Source organism: Mobula hypostoma, chromosome 7 (assembly GCF_963921235.1).
Source record: "Mobula hypostoma chromosome 7, sMobHyp1.1, whole genome shotgun sequence".
Lineage (NCBI taxonomy): Eukaryota > Metazoa > Chordata > Chondrichthyes > Myliobatiformes > Myliobatidae > Mobula > Mobula hypostoma.
In genome coordinates this window covers 12,350,796-12,374,022 of record NC_086103.1, presented here as the reverse complement: position 1 = coordinate 12,374,022, position 23,227 = coordinate 12,350,796, and the positions used below count along the sequence as shown (strand labels likewise).

The following is a 23,227-nucleotide window of genomic DNA, read 5'->3' as shown; positions in this document are numbered from 1 at the left end:
TCAGCCCACAACGTGCCAACATTTTAGCCTATTTTAAGATCAACCTAACCCTCTCCTCCCACATAACCCTCGGGGTTTTCCTTTCATCCATCTAAAAATCTCTTAAATGCTCCTAATACTTCTCCAAGGCGACACCTCAAAAAGTCGGCATCCATCATTAAGGACCCCCATCACCCAGGACATGCCCTCTTCTCATTGGGGGAGGTACAGGAGCCTGAAGATACACATTCAACATCTTAGGAGCAGCTTCTTCCCTTCCGCCATCAGATTCCTGAATGGCCGTGAATCCAAATTTATTTATTTATTATAAGTTATAGTGATTTTATATGCAGCGAATCAGAATTAGGTTTCAGCACTGTACCGCTGCCACAAGATAAACACAGAGGGTAAAGACTATCTGCTGGTCAAAAGCCACAGCCACCATGTTATCTGTTGACTGGCCCACTTGAAGAAAACTGTAGGCCTTCCATTGGCTGCTTTTGGCACCAGGGTACAGCTAACATTTCAATGTAGTGCTTGTGCAGCTCCAGCTCTCTGAATCACCGTGGACTGGGGGTTGTGTAGGCCGTGCTGTGGAAAGACTGGAAGGGTAGTGCAGGTAGAGGGCCCCCATCTCTGTAACTTGAACATTTTAGTGCTTGTCGTTGTTGATAAATGGTTAAAATTTTAAACAGTTTGTGTCTTCTGCCCCCTTTACTGAATCCACGAACTTATTTCCCTACAACAGTGCCCTTAAGATCTCATGTCTGAATACGTTGGCCTCTATCCTTCGAGACGCCGAGGACCTACCCGGCCCAGCTGGGATTTGAACTGCTGCCGGAGATGCTGTCTTTGTGCATTGCTCCTCTGGGAAATTATGTTGATGATCGCCTCCTCGTCAGTGCCTGGACAAGAGAGCAGGCGGCCTGAGTTAGCGAGTGTACAGATACAGGGAGGAACAGGGATACAGAGAGGAACACGGATACAGGGAGGTATACGGATACAGAGAGGAACAGGGATACAGGGAGGAACACGGATACAGGGAGGAACACGGATACAGGGAGGTACACGGATACAGGGAGGAACACGGATACAGGGAGGAACACGGATACAGAGAGGAACAGGGATACAGGGAGGTACACGGATACAGGGAGGAACACGGATACAGGGAGGAACACGGATACAGGGAGGAACACGGATACAGGGAGGTACACGGATACAGGGAGGAACACGGATACAGGGAGGAACACGGATACAGGGAGGAACACGGATACAGGGAGGTACACGGATACAGGGAGGAACACGGATACAGAGGGGTACATGGATACAGAGAGGAATACGGATACAGAGAGGAACAGAGATACAGAGAGGAACACGGATACAGGGAGGTACACGGATACAGGGAGGTACACGGATACAGAGAGGAACACGGATACAGAGAGGTTCACAGATACAGAGAGGAACAGAGATACAGAGAGGATCAGGCCCTTCCAGCCCAATGAGACGCAGTGCCCAGCAAACCCCCGATTTAACACCAACTACCCAAACCATGGGACAATTTACAGTGATCTATTACCCTACTAACCTTTGGACTGTGGAAGGAAACCAAAGCACCCGGAAGAAACCCACATGATCACAGGAAAACGTAAGACTTTCTAAAAGAGGACATCGGAATTGAACTCCGAACTCCAACACCCCGAGCGGTAACAGCGTCGCACTAACTGCTACCCTAATGTGGCGCCCTTCAACGTCTTCCCTCCGATCACCGGGGGGAATCCCCTCCCCACTGAGAGCCAACGGGAAGAGACAAAAGCAACGAGGAATATACACTGTACCTCCCTGCACCCCCACTCCCGTTTCTCCCCTTCCAACCCAACAAGTGCACTGCCCAGTGACCCACCTATTTAACCCCACCCTAATCACAGGACAGTTTACAATCACCAATTAACCTACTAACCGTGCACTGTGGGAGGAAACAGAGCACCCAGAGGAGACCCCCACGTTAATGGGGAGTACTTACAAACGCCTTACCAAGGATGCCAGAATTAAACTCCAAACTGTGATGTCCGAACTATGATAGAGTTGTGCTAACCGCTACAATACCGTGACACACAAATTAATTATTTCATTTAAACATGAAGTGTACCACAACTTACAGTGGTCACCAAATGAGAGGATTCTTGTAAAATCTAATCTAGTTCACTAGTCATACAGCACATTACAGGCCCTTCGGCCCACAATGTTCTGCTGACCATGTAACCTACTCTAGAAACTGCCCAGAATTTCCCTACTGCATAGCCCTCTATTTTCTAAGCTCCATGTACCTATCAAAGAGGCTGTTAAAAGGCCCTATTGTGTCTGCCTCTACCACCATGACTGGTAGTGCATTCCACACGCCCAACACTCTCTGAGTGAAAAACTTATCTCCGACATCCCCCTTGTACCCACTTCTAAGCACCTTAAAACTGTGCCCTCTCGTGATACCACTTCAGCCCTGGGAAAAAGCCCTCAGCTGCCCACACAATTGTCTGCCTCTCATCATCTTATACCTCTAACCCTCTGCGATCCAGATGGTAACACACACACAGACTCAGCAGGTCACGCAGTATCTATGGAAAAGAGTAAACAATTGATGCTTTGGGCCAAGACCCTCATCAGGACTGGAAAGGAAGAGGGAAGATGCCCGAATAAAAAGTTGGACGGAGGGGAAAGAGGACAAGCTAGCAGGTGATAGGTGAGACTAGGTGAGGGGGAAGGTGGGCGGGTGGGGGTGGGGATGAAGTGAGACACTGGGAGGTGATAGGTGACACCAGGTGAGGGGGATGAAGTGAGACACTGGGAGGTGATAGGTGAGACCAGGTGAGGGGGAAGGTGGGTGGGTGGGGAGGGGGATGAAGTGAGATACTGGGAGGTGATAGGTGAGACCAGGTGAAGGGGAAGGTGGGTGGGGAGGGGGGGATGAAGTGAGACACTGGGAGGTGATAGGTGAGACCAGGTGAGGGGGATGAAGTGAGACACTGGGAGGTGATAGGTGAGACCAGGTGAAGGGGAAGGTGGGTGGGGAGGGGGGATGAAGTGAGACACTGGGAGGTGATAGGTGAGACCAGGTGAGGGGGATGAAGTGAGACACTGGGAGGTGATAGGTGAGACCAGGTGAGGGGGAAGGTGGGTGGGTGAGGGGAGTTGTAAGGAAATTGGCCAGCTTCATCATGGGCACCAGCCCCCCCAGCATCGAGGGCACTTTGAAAAGGTGAATGCCTCAAACAGGCAGCATCCATCATTCAAGACCCTCATCATGAAGACGTTTCAGGAACTGCTTCTCCCCCTCTGCCATCAGAATTCTGAACAGACCATGCACACCCCCTCTCTATTTGTCTCTGTTTGCACTTTTTAAAATATATGTTTCTTGTAACTTATAATGAATGTTTAATGTATTGCACTGTACTACTGTCACAAAACAACAAATCTGCTCCCGTGCTTCAGTGATGAAAAGTGATTCTGTTTCTGTACCGTGGGTGTCATAGTAATGTAGTGGCTGGCGCAAAGTTTTTACAGCTCGAGGCCTTAGAGTTCAGAGTTCAATCCCCATGTCATCTGTAAGGAGTTTGTACGTTCTCCCTGTGAAAGCATGGGTTTGCTCCGAGTGCTCCAGTTTCCTCCCACAGTGCAAAGATGTTCATTGGTGACTGTAAATTGCCCTGTCATTAGGCTAGCGTTATGTCAAGGGTCGCTGGCCGCGCAGCTCGAAAGGCCGGAAGGGCCTGTTCCATGTTGTATATCTCAATAAACAAATAACTTCTAGCAGTTCAAAACTCTTAGTCAGGATCCCAAGCCGCCTCTCTGGCAATTAGATTCACAGATGGGATGGGGAGAGAGTAAATTAAAGCACCAGCCATCCGACAATAAGCTGCAATGCTTCTGGAAGCTTCCGCAACTCTGACCTATTCCTTTCATCGCCTTGCGGAGGGCCTTTACGTCCACCTCAGGTTTGAAGTCGGCAGCTGGGCGTATCGTCCCCTTCAGCTGTTGTGGGGAAAAGGAAAGTAAGAAGCATTGGTCAGTGAGGGCGTGGGGAAGCAGAGAGAGTTGATGAGTGCGAGGGGGAGAGCAGTGAACCCCAAACCCTGCGCCCTCAGGGTCCTGAGTGAATGAAACTCGATAGCGGTCACTGAGTGCAAGCGGAATAAGCAGCCGTTTGACCCACTGCGTTAGGAAGCAGGTGCAGTGAGCGGGAGCCAGTAGAGTTCGCAAGAACAACACACACAAAACGCCGCAGCAACTCAGCAGGTCAGGTAGCATCTATAGAGAGGAATAAACAGTCAACGTTTGGGTGGGGGGGGGTTGGGTTTAGCCTCAACAGCTGGTGTGCCCACCCACCCAAACCCACCCAAACCCACTGCGAGCGTCAGCAGAGCAGCGTTAGTGGAAGAGCAGCAGATTCCGCAAACCCAGTTCATCACTTAAAGAGACAGTAACCCCGGGACTGCAAAGTGCAATAGTTCAAAGGGGAGAGAGGGTGGGAGTCCCCGCTACGGCGTTGAGGGATAGGGAGGGGGAAAATTGATGTCAAGGTCGGGGTGGAAAGGGAAGATAGCGAGTGGTGTGGGAAAGGGGGGAGGGGTGGGGAGAAGGAGGAGGGGAGGGGGAGAAGGAGGAGGGGGAAAGGGGGAGGGAGAAAGGGGAGGGGGAGGGGGAAAGGAGAGGGGGAAAGGGGAAAGGGGAGGGGGAGAGGGGGAAAGGGGGAGTGGGAGCAGGGGAAAGGGGGAGGGGGAAGGGGAGGGGGAAGGGGGAGGGGGAGGGGGGAGGGGGAGGGGGGGGGGAGGGGGAGGGGGGAGGGGGAGGGGGGAAGGGGAGGGGGGAAGGGGGAGGGGGAAGGGGGAGGGGGAGGGGGAAGGGGAGGGGGAAGGGGAGGGGGAAGGGGAGGGGGGAAGGGGGAGGGGGAGGGGGGAAGGGGGAGGGGGAGGGGGAAGGGGGAGGGGAGGGGGAAAGGGGGAGGGGGAGATGGAAGGAAGGGGTGGTAGAATGGAGAGAGGAGGGTAAATTGGGGAGAAGAGGGGTGGGAGTGATATGAAAGGGAGTAATGGGAACAGAGGGCGAATGTTGAGGGGGAGATGCGGTCGAGGAGGGGAGGGACTCTGTAGGTTGGGGTGGGGGGCTGTATAGGCTGAAGAGACTATGTCTGCATTCTGTACACGCATCTCTTTAACTGACTAATGCCGTTTGCCTGTGATTCTACCACGAAGGTAAGATCAAAAATCAATTTTTATTTTCTTTACCTAAACAGTGAGAAGTATCACAACAAGCTCTGTGTCAGAATGTTCTCCATTCATATTCACGACTGACAAGTCTGTACAGAGTAGCTTTCAGAAGGATGTAATGGCATGAGAGGATTTAACCCTCAATGTGCCACCGTAAACCCTCAGTTGCCCTTCTTTACAACCAGTGGACTCCTGACATGGGCAATACGAGCTCAACTCTTAATCTGACCAGACAACTCCCGCTGTCCAGGGTGACGGCTCACTGTTGCACTGACTGCCTGTTTTACTACATCCCATCACCTAACTGCCTCGGAAACAGTTCGGAATGTTTTAAAAGCTGCAGAAACCTAAGTGAATTCAAACTATAAGATTGATCTACTTTTAGGGCTTGAGATAGCCATTTCAATTTCACTTGTCTGCAAATTCTTTCATGAACAGTTTAACCTCACCATCTACGTTGCACCCTATTGTCTGTGTGCATTTACACAACGTGCACAAAATGCTGGAGGAACTCAGCAGGTCATGCAGGTCTTTGGAGAGGAATAAACATCAACATTTCAGGCCAAGACCCTTCATCAGGGCACATGCTCCACTCCCCTCCAGAGAGGGCAGTTTTCTCACCTGCAATGGGGAGTCATCCGGGGCGCCTCCGGGCGACTCGTGTAGCAGCAGAACTCTCAATTGCGACAGCTAAATATTCTCATTTCAGCCTGATACAGCTGAAAAGCACAACTGCTTCCAAGGTCAGTACAGTCAACAAAGATTTCTTAATGCGTTTAAACAAACTAATGCTGCTTAATACCCACAGAAACAATGCCGATTTCTCGCCGGATTCCACTCAGGGAACGTGGCTGCAGGTCAGGAATACGAGTGTGTTAAGGAAACGGGGTTTTAAACTCCCTACACCGACTATCTTGCTGGCAAACGCACAGTCTCTGGTGAATAAAACCAATGATCTCAGAGCCAGAATCAGAGGGACATTAGGATCGTGTGTGTCCTTTGTTTCACGGAATCCTGGTTAACCCCTTCTGTACCGGATGCCGCGATTCAGATCGACGGGTTTACTATACACCACCAGGATCGATCTATAGAAGCTCTCAAAAGCAGAGGTGGAGGAGTTTGCCTCATGATCAACTCTTCTTGGTGCACAAATATATCAGTGCTGTCCCAATTCTGCTCATCAGAATATCTAGCCGTTAGGTGCCAACCTTTTAACCTACCACAGGAGTTCTCCGGGGTTGTTTTGGTAGCAGTATACATTCCACCTCAGGCCAACGTCAATCAGGCTTTAGATGATTTGAGCAATGGAATCAATATGCACGAAACAGCGCAGACTGACGCCTTCACTATTGTTTTGGGAGATTTTAACCAGGCCAGTCTGAAAAAAATCACTCAGTAATTACCATCAACAGATCACTTGCAATACCAGAGGAAACAACACACTGGACCATTGTTACACCACCATCAGGAATGCCTACTGTGCTATTCCACGCCCTCACTTCGGGAAGTGTGATCACCTGACTGTACTTCTACTCCCTGAGTATAGGCAGAGACTGGAGACTGCAGCACCAGTAGTGAGGACCAAGCTGGTATGGACGAAGGAAGCACAGGAGCGTCTACAGGACTGCTTTGAATTGGTGGACTGGACTGTATTCAAGGATTCATCTTCAAATCTGGATAAGTATGCTGTAGTTGTTATCAACTTCATTAAACCTGTGTGGATGAGTGTGTGCCTACAGAGACTTACTGTACATTCCCAAACCAAAAGCCATGGATGAACCAGGAGGTACGTTGTCTGCTGAAGGCAAGATCTGTGGCCTTCAAGTTTGGCGACCCAGGCCTGTACCAGAAAACCAGGTACGATCTGCGGAGGGCTACCTCAAGAGCGAAGAGACAATTTTGAATGAGTTTGGTGGTGACATCAGATGTATGACAACTCTGGCAGGGTCTGCAAAACATTACTTCCTACAAAGTGAAACCTAATAGCATGAATGGCAGTGATGAACTCAGATGAACTCAACGCCTTCTATGCCCACTTTGAAAGGGAGAATATAAGTACAGCTGTGAAGATCCCTGCTGCACCTGATGACCCTGTGATCTCCGTCTCAGAGGCCAATGTCAGGCTGCCTTTATAGAGAGTGAACCTTCGTAAAGCAGAAGGTCCCGATGGAGTACCTGGTAAGACTCTGAAAACCTGTGCCAGCCAACTGGCAGGAGTATTCAAGGGCATTTTCAACCTCTCATTGCTAGGGCCGAAGTTCCCACCTGCTTCAAAAAGGCAACAATTATACCAGTGCCTAAGAAGAATAATCTGAGCTGTCTTAATGATTATCGCCCAGTAGCACTCACATCGACAGTGATGAAATGCTTTGAGAGGTTGGTCATGACTAGACTGAACTCCTGCCCCAGCAAGGACCTGGACCCATTGCAATTTGCCTATCGCCACAAAAGGTCAATGGCAGATGCAATCTCAAAGGCTCTTCACACGGCCTTAAACCACCTGGACAACACAAGCACCTACATCAGGATGCTGTTCATTGACTATAGCTCAGCATTTAATACCATCATTCCCACAATCCTGATTGAGAAGTTGCAGAACCTGGGCCTCTGTACCTCTCTCTGCAATTGGATCCTCGACTTCTTAACTGGAAGACCACAATCTGTGCGGATTGGTGATAACATCTCCTCCTTGCTGACGATCTCAGGGGTGTGTGCTTTACCCACTGCTTTACCCTCTCTCTATATCCATGATGGTGTGGCTAGGCATAGCTAATATACCATCTATAACTTTGTTGATGATACAACATTGTTGTTAGAATCTCAGGTGGTGACGAGAGGGTGTACAGAAGTGAGATATGCCAACTAGTGGAATAGTGTCACAGCAACAACCTGGCACTCAACATCAGTAAAACGAAAGAGCTGATTGTGGACTTCAGAAAGGGTAAGACAAAGGAACACATACCAATCCTTATAGAGGGATCAGAAGTGGAGAGAGTGAGCAGTTTCAAGTTCCTGGGTGTCAAGATCTCTGAGAACCTAACCTGGTCCCAACACATCGATGTAGTCATAAAGAAGGCAAGACAGCAACTATACTTCATTAGGAAATTGAAGATATTTACATACAAAAACTTCTATAGATGTACTGTGGAGAGCATTCTGATAGGCTGTATCACTGTCTGGTATTGGGGGGTGGGGGGGGCGACTGCACAGGACTGAAAGAAGCTGCAGAGGCTTGTAAATTTAGTCGGCTCCATCTTGTGGAGGTTATATTGACTAGTTGTATCACAGCCTGGTATGGAAACACCAACGCCCTTAAACGGAAAATCCCGCAAAAAGTAGTGGATATGGTCCGATCCATCAATGGTAAAGCTGTCCCCAATACTAACCACAGCAACATGAAATGCTGTTGCAGGAAAGCAGCATCCCCATTATCAGGGGTGCTCACCACCCAGGCCATGCTCTCTTCTCGTTGCTGCCATCAGGAAGGTGATACAGGAGCCTCAGTACTCTCACCACCAGGTTCAGGAACAGTTACTACCCCTCAATCATCAGGCTATTGAACCAGAAGGGATGATTTCACTCAGCCCATCAATGAAATATTCCCACAACCAATGGACTCATTTCAAGGACTCTTCATCTCATTTTCTTGTTATTTATTGTTATTTATTTATAATCGCATTTGCACAGTTTGTTGTCTTCTGCACTCTGGTAGAACGCACTAATTGTGCAGTCTCTCATTGATCCTGTTATAGTTACTAATCTATTGATTTGCTGAGAATGCCCACAAAAAATGAACCTCAGGCTTGTTTATGGTGAAATATATGTACTTTAAATATAACATTTACTTTGAACTGGGAACTTTCTGAGGTTGTGCCCTCTGGTCCTAGACTCCGCTCACTATAGGAAGCAACTTTTGCACCTTCACTCTACCTAGGCCTTTCAATATTCAATCTGTTTCAATGAGGTTTCTTCTGAACTCCAGTGAGTACAGACCCAGAGCCATCAAGCACACCTCATCCATTAACCCTTTTATTCCCAGGATAATTCTTGTGAACCTCCTCTAGACCAAGATGGACTCTTGGCCTCACCATCTACCTCATTATCAACTTGCACTTCATCATTTACCTGCACTGCACATTTTCAGTAGCTTTTACAATTCATTCTGCATTGTTCTCCCTCAGCAATGATCTGATCTGTAAGCAAGACCAGTTTTTCCACTGTACTCAGTCATGTGATGATAATAAACCAATACCGATAAAGGAAGGCGGTAGAAGCCAGACCAAGGTGGTGGGGAGAGTGGGTATTACTGTCTCTTTAAGGTCAGTGTGGTGTGTCCATAGGGTGGATTAGACACAAGCCGCGGTTAGCACATGGAAGTGGTTAGCAGATGGTTAGGTGAGGGAGGGGTGTTTGAACCAAACCTCGACTCTTGCAGTGGCACTGAGTTCCCAGGTCTGATAGGCAACCTGCGCGGCCTCAGGGAAAAATTCACCCGCAACACTGCAACGTCAAGCAAACAGGACAAGATGTGAGGCCCGGGAGGGGTACAGGACACCGAGGTCGATGGGGCTGGGGAGGGGAATGCACACGTTTCAAGACTCCACACCTGAGGCCACTCATGTTGCCAACCCCCACCCTGCCTCCGTTTCCAAAATCCTTGCCCCCAACCTTGATTATTGACAATATCTTCAGAAGGTAGTGACTCAAGATGGCGACATCCATTATGAAGGACCCTCACCATCCAGGACATGCTATTTTTTCATTACAACCATCAGGGAGGACCATAAGACAAAAAGTAGGAGCAGAATTTGTCACTCAGCCCATCAGGGCTGATTTATTATCCCCCTCAACCCCATTCTCCTTCCTCTCCCCATAACAACAGACAATAGACAATAGGTGCAGGAGTAGGCCATTCGGCCCTTCGAGCCAGCACCGCCATTCACTGTGATCATGGCTGATCATCCACAATCAGTACCCCATTCCTGCCTTCTCCCCATATCCCTTCACTCTGCTATCATTAAGAGCTCTATCTAACTCTTTCTTGAAAGCATCCAGAGAATTGGCCTCCACTGCCTTCTGAGGCAGAGCATTCCACAGATCAACAACCCTCTGGGTGAAAAAGTTTTTCCTCAACTCTGTTCTAAATGGTCTACTCCTTATTCTTAAACTGTGGCCTCTGGTTCTGAACTCCCCCAAAATCGGGAACATGTTTCCTGCCTCTAGCCTGTCCAATCCCTTAATAATCTTATATGTTTCAATCAGATCCCCTCTCATCCTTCTAAATTCCAGTGTATACAAGCCCAGTCGCTCCAATCTTTCAACATATGACAGTCCCGCCATCCCGGGAATTAACCTCGTGAACCTACACTGCACCTTTGACACCTTGACTAACTAAGAACCTATCAATCTCTGCTTTAAATATACTCAATGACTTGGTCTTCAGAACCATCCATGGCAACGGATTCCACAGATTTACCACCCTCTGGCTAAAAAAATTCCTCCTCGTCTCTGTTCTAAATGGACATCCTTCTATTGTGAGGCTGGGCCCCTGGTCCTAGACTCACCCACTATAGGAGGCATCCTCTCCACATCCACTCTATCTAGGCCTTTCAATATTCGATAGGTATCAATGAAGTCCCCCCTCATTCTTCTAAACTCCAGTGAGTACAGGCCCTGCGCCATTAAACACTTACCGTATGTTAACCCTTTCATTCCTGGAATCATTCTTGGGAAACTCCTCTGAACACTCTCCAATGCCAGCACATCCCTTCTTAGATAAGGGGCCGAAAACTGCTCACAATACTCCAAGCGCGGTCTGACAGTGGCTTATAAAGCCTCAGTACCACATCTTTGCTTTTATATTCTATTTCTCTCAAAAGCTAACATTGCATTTGCCTTCACCACCACTGACTCAATCTGCAAGTTAACCTCCACAAGGACTCCCAAGTCCCTTTGCACCTCTGATTTTTGAATTTACTTCCTTTAGAAAATAGTATGTTTTTTCTCTTTTACCAAAGTGTATGACCATCTACTCCCCTACCCTATATTCCATCTGCCACTTCTTTACCCATTCTCCCTTCTGCTTAAGTCCTACTGCAGACTCCCAGCTTTTATCAACCCTACCTGCCCCCCACCCCACCTAGCTTAGTATCGTCTACAAACTTGGCCAGAAAGCCATTAGTTTCATCATCCAAATCGTTGACATATCCCAATAACAACCCTGTGGAACACCACTAGTCACCGGCAGCCAACCAGAGTAGGGCCCCTTTATTCCCACTGTCGCCTCCTGCCAATTGGCCACTGCTCTATCCATGCTAGAATCTTTCCTGTAATACCATGGACTCGTTACTTGTTTAACAGCCTCATGTGTGGCACCTTGTCAAAGGCCTTCTGAAAATCCAAGTACACAACATCCACTGACTCTCCCCTGTCCATTCTGTCTGTTATTTCCTCAAATAATTTCAACAGATTTGTCAGGCAAGATTTCCCCTAATGCTGACTTTGACCTGTTTCACCATGCATCTCCAAGGACTCCAAAACCTCATCCTTAACAATCAATTCCACCATCTTCCTAACCACTGAAGTCAGACTAACTGCCTTACAATTTCCTTTCTTGTGCTTCTCTCCCTTCTGGAAGAGTGGAGTAACATTTGCAATTTTCAGTCCTCCGTAGCTATTCCAGAACCTAGTGATTCTTGAAAGATCATTACTAATGAATGCCCCCACAATCTCTTCAGCTACCTCTTTCAGAACCCTGGGTGCAGTCTATCTGGTCCAGGTGACTTAGCTACCTTCAGACCTTTCAACTTCCCAAGCACCTTCTCCTGAGTAATAGCAGTAACACACCCTTCTGCACCCATTTCCCCACCCCACCCCCGACACTCTCGCATTTCTGTCACACTGCTGGTGCCATCCACAGTGATGACTGACGCTAAATACTTATTCAGTTCGCCCGCCATTTCCTTGTCCCCCATTACTACCTCTCCAGCATCATGTTCTGGTGGTCCAATATCCACTCTCGCCTCTCTTTTACTCCATATATCTGAAAAACTTTTGGTATCCTCTTTGATATTTCTGGATAGATTACTTTTTCTCTTCTTATGGCTTTTTAGTTGCCTTCTGTTGGTTTTTAAAAGCTTCCCAATCCTTGACCTTCCCACTAAGTTTTGCTATCTTATGTGTCTTCTCTTTGGCTTTTATGTTGGTTTTGACTTCTCTTGTCAGCCATGGTTGTATCATCCTGCCTTTAGAATACCTCTTCATCTTTGGGATGTATCTATCCGGCACCTTCTGAATTCCCCCAGAAACTCCATCCGTTTCTGTTCTGCTGTCAACCCTGCTATTGTCCCCTTCCAATCAACTTTGGCCAGCTCCTCTTTCATGCCTCTGTAATTCCCTTTACTCCACTGTAATACTGATACATTTGGTTTTAGTTTCTCCCTCTCAAACCGCAGGGTGAATTGTATCATATTATGATCACTGCCTCCCAAAGTTTCCTTTAACTTAAGCTCTCTTATCAATTCTAGTTCATTATACAGTCTAGAATTGCATTCCCCTAGTGTGCTCAATCACAAGCTGCTCTAAAAGCCATCTAGCAGGCACTCTACAAATTCCCTCTCACAGGATCCAGCACTAACCTGATTTTCCCAATCTACCTGCATATCAAAATCCCCCAGGACTATTGTAACATTGTCTTAATACATGACTTTTCTACTTCCAGAGGCCTATATATAACCCCCAAAAGGGTCTTTTTACCCTTTCAGTTTCTTAACTCTGCCCACAAGGATTCTGGTCCTATATCTACAAGAGCATGAAGACCCACACTCAACCATTAAGGAACAGATGCTTCCCCTTCGCTGTCAGACCCTAAAAACTATGAACTATTGAACAGCACAAATCCTTCATCCCACAATGTTGTGCTGTCCTTATAACCAGCTCTAAGGTCAATCTAACCCTTTCTTCCTCCATAGTCCTCCATTTTTTCTATCATCTATCTGCCTATCCAAGAGTTTTTTTTTATTAAATGTCCCTAATGTATTTGCCTCTTCCACCACCCCTGGTAGCACGTTCCTCACACCCACCACCCTCCTGTGTGAAAAACCTACCTCTGACCCTATACTTTCCCCCAAACACCTTAAAATTATGCCCCCTGGTATTAGCCATTTCCACCCTGGGAAAAAGTCTCCGACTGTCCACTTAATCTCTGTCTCTTACCATCTTATACACCTCTATCAAGACACCTTTCATCCTCCTTTGCTCCAAATAACATTATATTCTGTAACGCTTTATTAAAGTCAGAGTCACAGATGGGTACAGCACAGAAACAGGCCCTTCAGCCCATCTAGTCCATGCCAAATCCAGCAGACCACAACTGAACCATAGCCCTCCACATCCCTCCCATCCAAGTACCTATTCAAGTTTATCTTCAATATTTTAATCAAACCCGCATCCACCACTCTCACCACCCTACATGAAGTTCCCTCTCATGTTCCCCTTAAACATTTCGCCTTTCACACTTAACCCATGACCTCCAGTTTTTGTCCAACCAAACCTCAGTGGAAAAAGCCTGCTTGTATTTACCCTATCTATACCCCTCATAATTTTGCATATCTCTATCAAATCTCCCCGCAATCTCTACACTTCAGGGAGTAAAGTCCTAACCTATTCAACCCTTCACTATAACTCGGGTCCCCAAGTCTTAACAACTTGCTTGTAAAATTGTTTTTGCACTCTTTGAATCTTATGTACATCTTTCCTGTAGGTTGGTGACCAAAACTGCACAGAATATTCCAAATTAGGCCTCAGCAATGTCTTATACAATTCCACTATAACATCCCATCTCCTGTACTCAATACTTCGTTTTATGAAGGCCAATATGCCAAAAATTCTCTTTATGACCCCATCTACCTGTGACGCCACTTTCAGGGATCTGTATTCCCACTCTGCTTTCCTTCGTCAGGAACGATCTGTCTGGATGGCAGGCGAGCAAGTGGTTTTCACTGTTTCTCAGTACCTGACATCCCTTCCCCATCTTCCCCAAGCCTCCGTCTCCCCTGGCTGCGTCTGGGATTGCACTGTGCTCCCACTGAACGTTCAACCTATATTACAATCCTTCCTCCCTCCCTCTGTAAGCTGTAAAGAAAAACAGCTCTAGTTTGCTCAACCTTTCACCATGAGACACGCTCTGTAATCCAGATGGCATCCTGGCCAGTCTCCTCTGCACCCTCTCTAAAACTTCCACATCCTTCCTGTAATGAGGCGAGCAGAACTGAACACAGTACTCCAAGTGTGGTCTAACCAGGGTTTCATAGAGCGGCAACATTACCTTGCGGCTCTCAAACTCTACCCCCAACCCGACTAATGACCAATATACCACGCACCTTCTTTACCACCCAACCAACTTGCACAGCATCTTTGAAGGATCTATAGACAGTTCAAGAGTATCAAAGGAGCAGGGGAATAAAGGTAGGTGGGTGTAATTAGCTGTAACCCCACTGACGTATACAATAAATTAAATCCGGGGCCAACTTCTGCCCTTGACAACACTTTCCACACTGTAACCCCGTGAACAAGCACCCCCACCCCAGCCTTTGGGGTAGGGATGATGTGGCTCTAGTCGGCAAGGGAAAATCTCTCTGAACAGTCCACCCAACCCTCTGCCTCCAGTAGCCGGGTAACGACTCCCATTTCTACCCGTCAGGGAGGAAGACAAACTTACTCGTCGTCACCGCCACACAGCCGCAGCAAAGCTCGCTTGTACACCCCAGAGGTGTCACTCTGTAAGGAAGAAAGGATGAATGAAACCTATGGTTACTCCCATCTGTAATCACCCCCCCCCCCACCCATTCAGAATCAGAATCTCTGTCTTACGTGACATGAAATTTAAAGAGAATGTTAATCAGGACATGCCCTCTTCTCACTGCTACCATCAGGGAGGAGCTACAGGAGCCTGAAGACGAACAGCTTCTTCCCCTCCACTGTCAGATTTGTGAATGGACAACGAACCCACGTACACAAAATCATTTTTTTCTTTTTTGGCTCTTTTTGCACTACTTAATTTAATTGTATACAGCACCAGTAGCAGTAAAACTATAGGTCATACAGTACTGAGCAAAGTCTCGGGTACATATACTGTCCCATATACTGTAGAGGAGAAGATGGCGGCGCAACGCAGCTCGCAGCGGCCACTCCGGTGATGAATATCTGTTATTTGTCAAGTAGGGCACTGTGCACAATCCTGATTTGATGGAGACGGACATGAGAAGCACGGAGGAACATCTGGTGAAACTTCTGAAATGCCTGTTTCGCTGCTGCTGCTACTGTGTGGTCCGGAATCTCCGGAGGGGAAGGCCCCGAGTCCTCGGCTTTGCTCGTCGCTAGGCGGCCGGGGATGGGGTCAAAGCGCTCGGCAGAGATGGTGCTCGGTGTCGGAGGCTCGAAGTTTTCGGATGGACTCAAGAGTTGGCTGTGGTCAGGTGCTTCCAGGGTGCTGCATCGGCAAGTTTGCGGCGCTGGAAGCTCATGGCAGAAAGAGAGGTTTCTTCCTTCAACTGTCTGCATGAGATGATGAGGCTATCGGGACTTTGAGACTTTTTTTAACCGTGCCCATGGTCTGTTCTTTATCAAATTACGGTATTGCTTTGCACTGTTGAAACTATATGTTATAATTATGTGTTTTTTGTCAGTTTTAGTCTTGGTCTGTCTTGTGTTTCTGTGATATCATACTGGACGAACATTGTATCATCTCTTAATGCATGCATTACTAAATGACAATAAACGAGGACTGAGTGCCCTCATAATCTAATCTAATACTGTATGTATATGTGTGTGTATATATATATTTCTTATGGTATTATGAGTGACCCTCTGTTGGTCAGGGTCGACCCTGGATGTTGCATCCTAGCGGTCAGGATACACAAGCCAGGGCAGTACGATACAGAGAGCAAGCTGTTTCCCATGTTGCAGGCTCCCTCTCTCCACAGAGCTGATGAATCCAAAGGAACGGCAGAGACCGATACAGTTTGGCACCAGTGGCATCGCAGGAGTTGCCAGTCAGCGTTGAACTCAATGTAGGGCTGTCTTAGGGACCCCAGCTCCAGATTTTTTCCCCCGGGGTTTACTCCTGAAACCTTCCCCGTGAGTGGGTATGGCAGCAAGGCAGCGGAGGTTTGAGATCAGAGTTTTCCTTCTAGATGAGCTGCCAATCACAGCTGACGAGCCCCATCTGCCTGAATATATAGTTTTTAATTTATATTTTTTTAATTATCCAATACAAAGTACTGCTGCCCCAAAACATCAAATTTCAGGACATACGCCAATGATATTAAACCTGGTTCTGATTTATTTGTCGCATGTACATCGAAACAGTGAAATGCCTCATTTGTGTCAACGACCAACGCAGTCTGAGGATGTGCTGGAGGCAGCCTGCAAGTGTTGCCACACTTCTGGTACCAACACAGCACGCCCACAACTCACTAACCCTAACCAATACGTCTTTGGAACACGGGACAGAACCAGAGCATGTGGAAGAAACACACGTGGTCACAGGGAGAACGTACAAACTCAGTGCAGACAACGGCGAGAATTTGACCCCGATCACCGATTCCTGAGGCTGTAAAGCATTTGTTGTTTTCCTGGCTGATCTTTCCAGAAGTGAAGGATTTTTAGCGTGATGTTCCCGACCCACCCCTCAAATTCTCCAATATTTCCTTTCTGCTCAGGAGGAGATTCCCAAACCCACGATCGCAGGAAAATTCCTGACAACTTTAAAAGTTGTTTTGTAGAGAGCATTCTGACTGGTTACGTAAGCCAGGGCAGTACGCTCAATGATTTAGGAACAGCTTCATCCCTGCACCATCAGATTTCCGAATGGACTGTGAACCCATGAACACCACCACAATATTCCTTATTTTTGGAATTATTCGCCCCGACACTCACCCGGATCATACTGTGCAGTGATTTCTCGTACTTCTTCCGAAACTCCTCACGGATGTCCAGCATGTCGATCTCGCTACGGGACACCATGATTCGGATCAGAGTGTTGTCCCGTGTTCCCATACCCTGTAGAGGGTAAGGGAGGGAAGAGAGTGGGGGGGGAAGAGGAGAGGGGAGGAGGAAGAGAGGAGGGGAGGAGGAAGAGAGGAGGGGAGGGGGAAGAGAGGAGGGGAGGGGGAAGAGAGGAGGGGAGGGGGAAGAGAAGGGTGGGGGAAGGGGTGGGGGAAGGGGTGGGGGAAGGGGTGGGGGAAGGGGGTGGGGAAGAGGGGTGGGGAAGGGGGGGTGAAAAGAGGGGTGAAGAGAGGGGTAAGAAAAGAGAGTGAAAGTGAGAGAGAGGGAGAGGGTTGAGGGAGAGGGAGCAGGAGACGGGGAGAGGAGATAGGGAGGAAAATGGAGAGGGAGGGAGCAAGGGAAAGAGCCCTCATCTGGTGTTCTGCCCTTGAAGTCTGTATCTATCTTCTGCCCCGGCTGCTGCACCACATCAAAGGGGCCCGTTCTGTGGGAGGGGGCGTGTTCACAGGGATAACACACTGGCACAGTGGTTAGTATAACACTTTACAGCGGCAGTGGTCAGGGTGCAATTCTGCTGTGCCAACGACCGTCACAGTCCGTGGACGTGCAGCCTGAAAGTGTCACCAGTGCCAACATAGTGTGCCCACAACTCAGCTACCCAGACCCGTGCCTCTCGGGAATGTGAGAGGAAACCCACGTGGTCACAGGGAGAATGTTCAAACTCCCTACAAGCAGCGGTGGAAATTGTACTGTAATTGGTGATCATAGAAACATAGAAACATAGAAAATAGGTGCAGGAGTAGGCCATTCGGCCCTTCGAGCCTGCACTGCCATTCAGTATGATCATGGCTGATCATCCAACTCAGAACCCTGTACCAGCCTTCCCTCCATACCCCCTGATCCCTTTAGCCACAAGGGCCATATCTAACTCCCTCTTAAATATAGCCAATGAATTGCCTCAACTGTTTCATGGCGGAGAATTCCAGATTCATCACTCCCTGTGTGAAGAAGTTTTTCCTCATCTCGGTCCTAAAAGGCTTCCCCTTTATCCTCAAACTGTGACCCCTCGTTCTGGACTTCCCCAACATCGGTCACTGGCCCTTTATCAGAGTTACAGTGACTGCTACACTACTGTGCCTCATTGAAGAGGTGCTTGGATAGGTACATGGATGGGAGGGGTATGGAGGGATATGGTCTGGGTCAATGGGACTGGCATGGGCTAGAAGGGCCAAAAGGCCTCTTTCTGTGCTGTAATGGTCTATGACTCACAAATACATCGAAACATACAGTTACACAAACAACATGTTATTGTGTGTTTCGATGTACTTGTGATAAATACAATGGCCAAGCTGTACACCTGCTCGTTAATGCAAATATATAAGCAGCCAATCATCTGGCAGCAACCCAATGCATAAAAGCATGCAGACACGGTCAAGAGGTTCAGTCGTTGTTCAGACCAAACTTCAGAATGGGGAACAAATGGGGAAGAATGTGTTCTAAGTGACTTTGACAGTAGAATGATTGTTGGTGCCAGATGGGGTGGTTTGAGTATCTCAGAAACTGCTGATCTCCTGGATTTTCACACACAACGGTCTCTAGGGTTTACAGAGAATGGTATGAAAATCCAGCGAGCAGCAGTTCTGTTGGTTAAAATGCCTTGTTAATGAGAGAGGTCTATGGCAAATGGCCACATTGGTTCAAGCTGACAGGAAGATGACAGTAACTCAAATAACCACATGTTACAGCAGTGGTGTGCAGAAGAGCATCTCTGAACATACAAGACATCAAACTTTGAAGTGGATGGGCTACAGCAGCTCAGAGGACACAAACATACACTCAGTGTCCACTCTATTAGGGTCAGGAGACTCCTAATAAAGTGGACACCAAGTGTATATCTGAATGTGTCTAAAGGAGGGGGCAGCAATGGAGGGAAGGGGACCCAGTGTGTGCGATGGGCAGATGGGGGGGGAAGTGGAGAAGTGGGAGGGGGCTGCAAGTTGCAACACACAAGATAGCGCCGGAGATGAGTACCGAGAAAGGACACCTGACGAGTCTGGGTGATAAAGAACAAGAGTGCAAGCAGCACAGAGGGGTATGGAACTAATGCTGGGAAGTGGGATTCACAACGGTAGGTGTATTGCCAGCACTGGAGCGCTGGGATGAAGGATCTAATTCTCTGCTTTACGGCTGTCTGGGATGTGTCGACGTTTTCCGCCGGCGCAAACTGCTTTACCTTCATGGCCTTGAAGAGTCGGGAAGCGAAGTACTCCGGCTTGTTTCTGGCACATCTGACTGCGGGGCACAGGCAAACAGGCAACATTAACCAGGTGGCATCAGACCAAACCTCCAACCTACCCACCGGATCACAGCGAAGACCGAGGCAAGCACAGAGAAGAACCGGGGTAAATGGTGTGGGGAAGTGTAACCCCCCCGGCCCCGGGAAGTTTTCCACCAATCTCCAGTGGAGAGCATTCTGACTGGCTGCATCAGAGTCCGAATCAGGTTTAACAACTCTTACATATATCGGATGTTTCCTGGCAGCAGCCCAGTGCAGTACATGAAAATAAATACAAACTACATAAACAAATAGCGCAAAAGAGGCAACACACAAATTACTGGAAGAAGACTGTAAGACATAGGAACAGAATGAAGCCATTTGGTCAATCGAGTCTGCTCCGCCATTCAACCAAGGCTGATCCTTTTTTCCTCCTCCTCAGCCTTATCCCCAGAACATTTGATGCCATGTCCAATCAAGAACCTATCCTGCTCTGCCTTAGATACATCCAACGACCTGGCCTCCACAGCTGCCTGTGATAACAAATTCCAGAAATTCACCACCCTCTGGCTAAAGCAATTTCTTTGCATCCCTGTTTTAAATGGATGCCCCTCTATCCTGAGGCTGTGCCCTCTTGTCCTAGACTCTCCCATCATGAGAAACATTCCTTCCACATCTACTCTGGCTAGGCCTTTCAACATTCAAAATGTTTCAATTAGATCCCCCACCCCAATCCTTCTAAATTCCTGTGAGTACAGACCCAAAGCTATCAAATGTTCCTGTATGATAACCCTTTCATTCCTGGAATCATCCTTGTGAACCTCCACTGAACCCTCTTCAATGCCAGCTCATCTTTTCTTAGATGAGGAGGCCAAAACTGTTCACAATATTCAAGGTGAGGCCTCACCAGTGCCTTATAAAAACTCAGCATCACATCCCTGCTCTTGTATTCTAGACCCCTTGAAATGAATGCTAACATTGCATCTGCCTTCCTTACTACTGACTCAACCTGCAAGTTAACCTTCAGGCAACACAGATAAAAGTTGCTGGTGAACGCAGCAGGCTAGGCAGCATCTCTAGGAAGAGGTGCAGTCGATGTTTCAGGCGAAGACCCTTCGTCAGGTCTCGGCCTGAAACGTCGACTGCACCTCTTCCTAGAGATGCTGCCTAGCCTGCTGTGTTCACCAGCAACTTTTAGGTGTGTTGCTTGAATTTCCAGCATCTGCAGAATTCCTGTTGTTTAGTTAACCTTCAGGGTGTTTTGTACAAGGACTCCCAAGTCCATTTGCATCTCAGATTTTATGATTTTCTCCCAGGTTAGAACACAGTCTGCACATTTATTTCTACTACCAAAGTGCATGATCATGCATTTTCCAACATTGTATTTCATTTGCCACTTTCTTGCCCATTCTCCTAATCTGTTTATTCCTTCTGCAGCCTACCTGTTTCCTCAACACTACCTGCCCCTCCACCAATCTTTGTATCATCTGAAAACCTGGCAACAAAGCCATCTATTCCATCATCTAAATCATTGATATACAGCATAAAAAGAAGCGGTCCCAACACTGACCCCTGTGGAACAACACTAGTCACTGGCAGCCAACCAGAAAAGGATCCTTTTATTCCCACTTGTTGCCTCCTACCAATCAGCCAATGCTCTAACCAAAATATACAACATCCACAGCATCCCCTTTATTTATCCAGCTTGTAATCTCCTCAAAGAATTCCAACAGGTTCGACAGGAACTCAGCAAGTCAGGCAGCATCTGTGGAAATGAATAAACAGATGACATTTTGGGCCTAGACCCTTCATCAGGACTGGAAATGAAGGGGCCAAATTACAGAATGAGGTACGGGGAGGGGAAGGAGGACTAGCTGGGAGGTGATAGGTGAAGCCAGGTGAATGGAGGAGGAAGATGAAGTATGAAGCTGGGAGGTGATAGGTGGAAAAGGCAAAGGGCTGAAGAAGAAATCTGACAGGAGAGGAGAGTGGACCATGGGAGAAAGGGAAGGAGGAGGGGCACCAGAGTAGGTGATAGGCAGGTGAGAAGAAGAGGTAAGAGGCCAAAGTGGGGAATAGAATAAGACGGAAGAGGGAGGGGGAGAAAGTTACCGGAAGTTGGAGAAATCAATATTCATGCCATCAGGTTGGAAGCTACCCAGACAGAATATGAAGTGCTGCTCCTCCACTCTGAGAGTGGCCTCATTGTGGCCGTGGACGGACATGTCAGGATGGGAATTGGGAGAGGAATTAAAATGGCAGTGAGGTGGTGCTCACAGGTTCATGCACCATTCAGAAATCTGATGGCAGAGGGAATGAAGCTGTTCTGAGAACATTGAGTGTGTGCCTTCAGACTCCCAATGTCTGGAATGAGACGGGAGCATGTCCTCAGTGGGAGGGTCTTCAGCAACAGGGTCTTCACCGCCTTCAATGGTGGGAAGGCAGTGCCCACGATGGAGCTTAGCGAGCCTACAAACCTTTGCAGCTTCTTTCGATCCTACGCATTGGTGCCTCCTTATCTGGTGGTGATGCAACCGGTTAGAATGCTCTCCATGGTACATCTGTACAAATTTACCAAATTTCCTCAAACTCCTAATGAAATGCAGCCACCTTCATGCCTCCTTCATAATTGCATCACTATATATTCAGTCCAGGATAGACCTTCAGAGATGTTGATGCCCAGGAACTTGAAACTGCTCGTCTCCTCCACCACTGACAGCTCAATGAGGACTCCTAACTTCTCCTTCCTGAAGTCCACAATCAATTCCTCGGTCTTGCTGGTACTGAGTGTGAGGTTGCAGCCTGGGCTGAAAGCTCCAATGCAGGGGATAGCAAGAGGCTGCACAGATTTGTAGACTTGACCAGCTCCATCACGGACACAATCTCCCCCACCGTCAAGCACCTCTGTAAGAGTCAGCATCAAGATGGTGGAAACTACCACTGAGGATCCTCACCACATAGGACATACCATCTTCTCATTTTTAGCATTGGGGAGGAGGCAAAAGACCCAAAATCAACTATTTAGGAACAGCTTCTTTCACTCCACCACCAGATTTCTAAATGGTCCTCATTGTTCTATCTTCTTTTCCCACTTTTTATTTTAAAATATATAGTAATTTCATGTCTTTGCAAACCAACAAACTTCACATCATGAAGATGTTGATGGTAAACCGGATTCTGGTTTGGGGTGAGAGGGCAGTCCAGTGACGGTCCGGTTCAGGAACTAAGAGTGAACATGATCTCCCAGCTATCGTGAAAACGTGGCATCTCATAAACCAACAACCTAGCTCAAACTGTGTCAGTTCAATTCCCCTCTAGGGAGGGTGAAGTTTCCCCTGCATTGTTCCTTGCAAACTTTTACAGATCTATTGTTGAGAGTGGGCCTGACTGGTCTGGATACTTCCAACGCTCATCGTGCTCTGGTACTGCAGAGGAACGTCAGGAGCTGCAGATGGAAGTGGACTGAGCCCAATACCTCATTGACACTTCCCTCCCCACCATTCCTATTACCTACAAGAGGCACTGCAGAAAGCAACATCCATCATCAAAGACTCCCACCATCCAGACCAGGCCATCTTCTCACAGCTCCCATCAGGCAGAGGTACAGAAGCCTGAAGTCCCACACCGCCAGGTTCAAGAACAGCTACTTCCTGTCAACCACTCGGTTCTTGAACCGAACAACAATAGTCGTAGTCATAGTCATACTTTA

General features: G+C 47.9%; 1 protein-coding gene across 2 annotated transcripts in view; it reads right to left on the bottom strand.

The window, feature by feature from the left end:
* anxa6 (annexin A6) overlaps positions 1-23,227 on the bottom strand; it is a 100,609-nt gene that overhangs the window by 27,650 nt on the left and 49,732 nt on the right. For both annotated transcript variants that reach the window (XM_063053032.1, XM_063053031.1), the window contains exons 11-16: positions 19,477-19,535; positions 17,175-17,297; positions 14,956-15,014; positions 9,659-9,737; positions 3,921-4,002; positions 790-884 (exon numbers count right to left, since the gene is read on the bottom strand). In XM_063053032.1, coding sequence (XP_062909102.1) covers positions 790-884; positions 3,921-4,002; positions 9,659-9,737; positions 14,956-15,014; positions 17,175-17,297; positions 19,477-19,535 — 497 coding nt within the window. The remainder of the gene's footprint in view (positions 1-789; positions 885-3,920; positions 4,003-9,658; positions 9,738-14,955; positions 15,015-17,174; positions 17,298-19,476; positions 19,536-23,227) is intronic.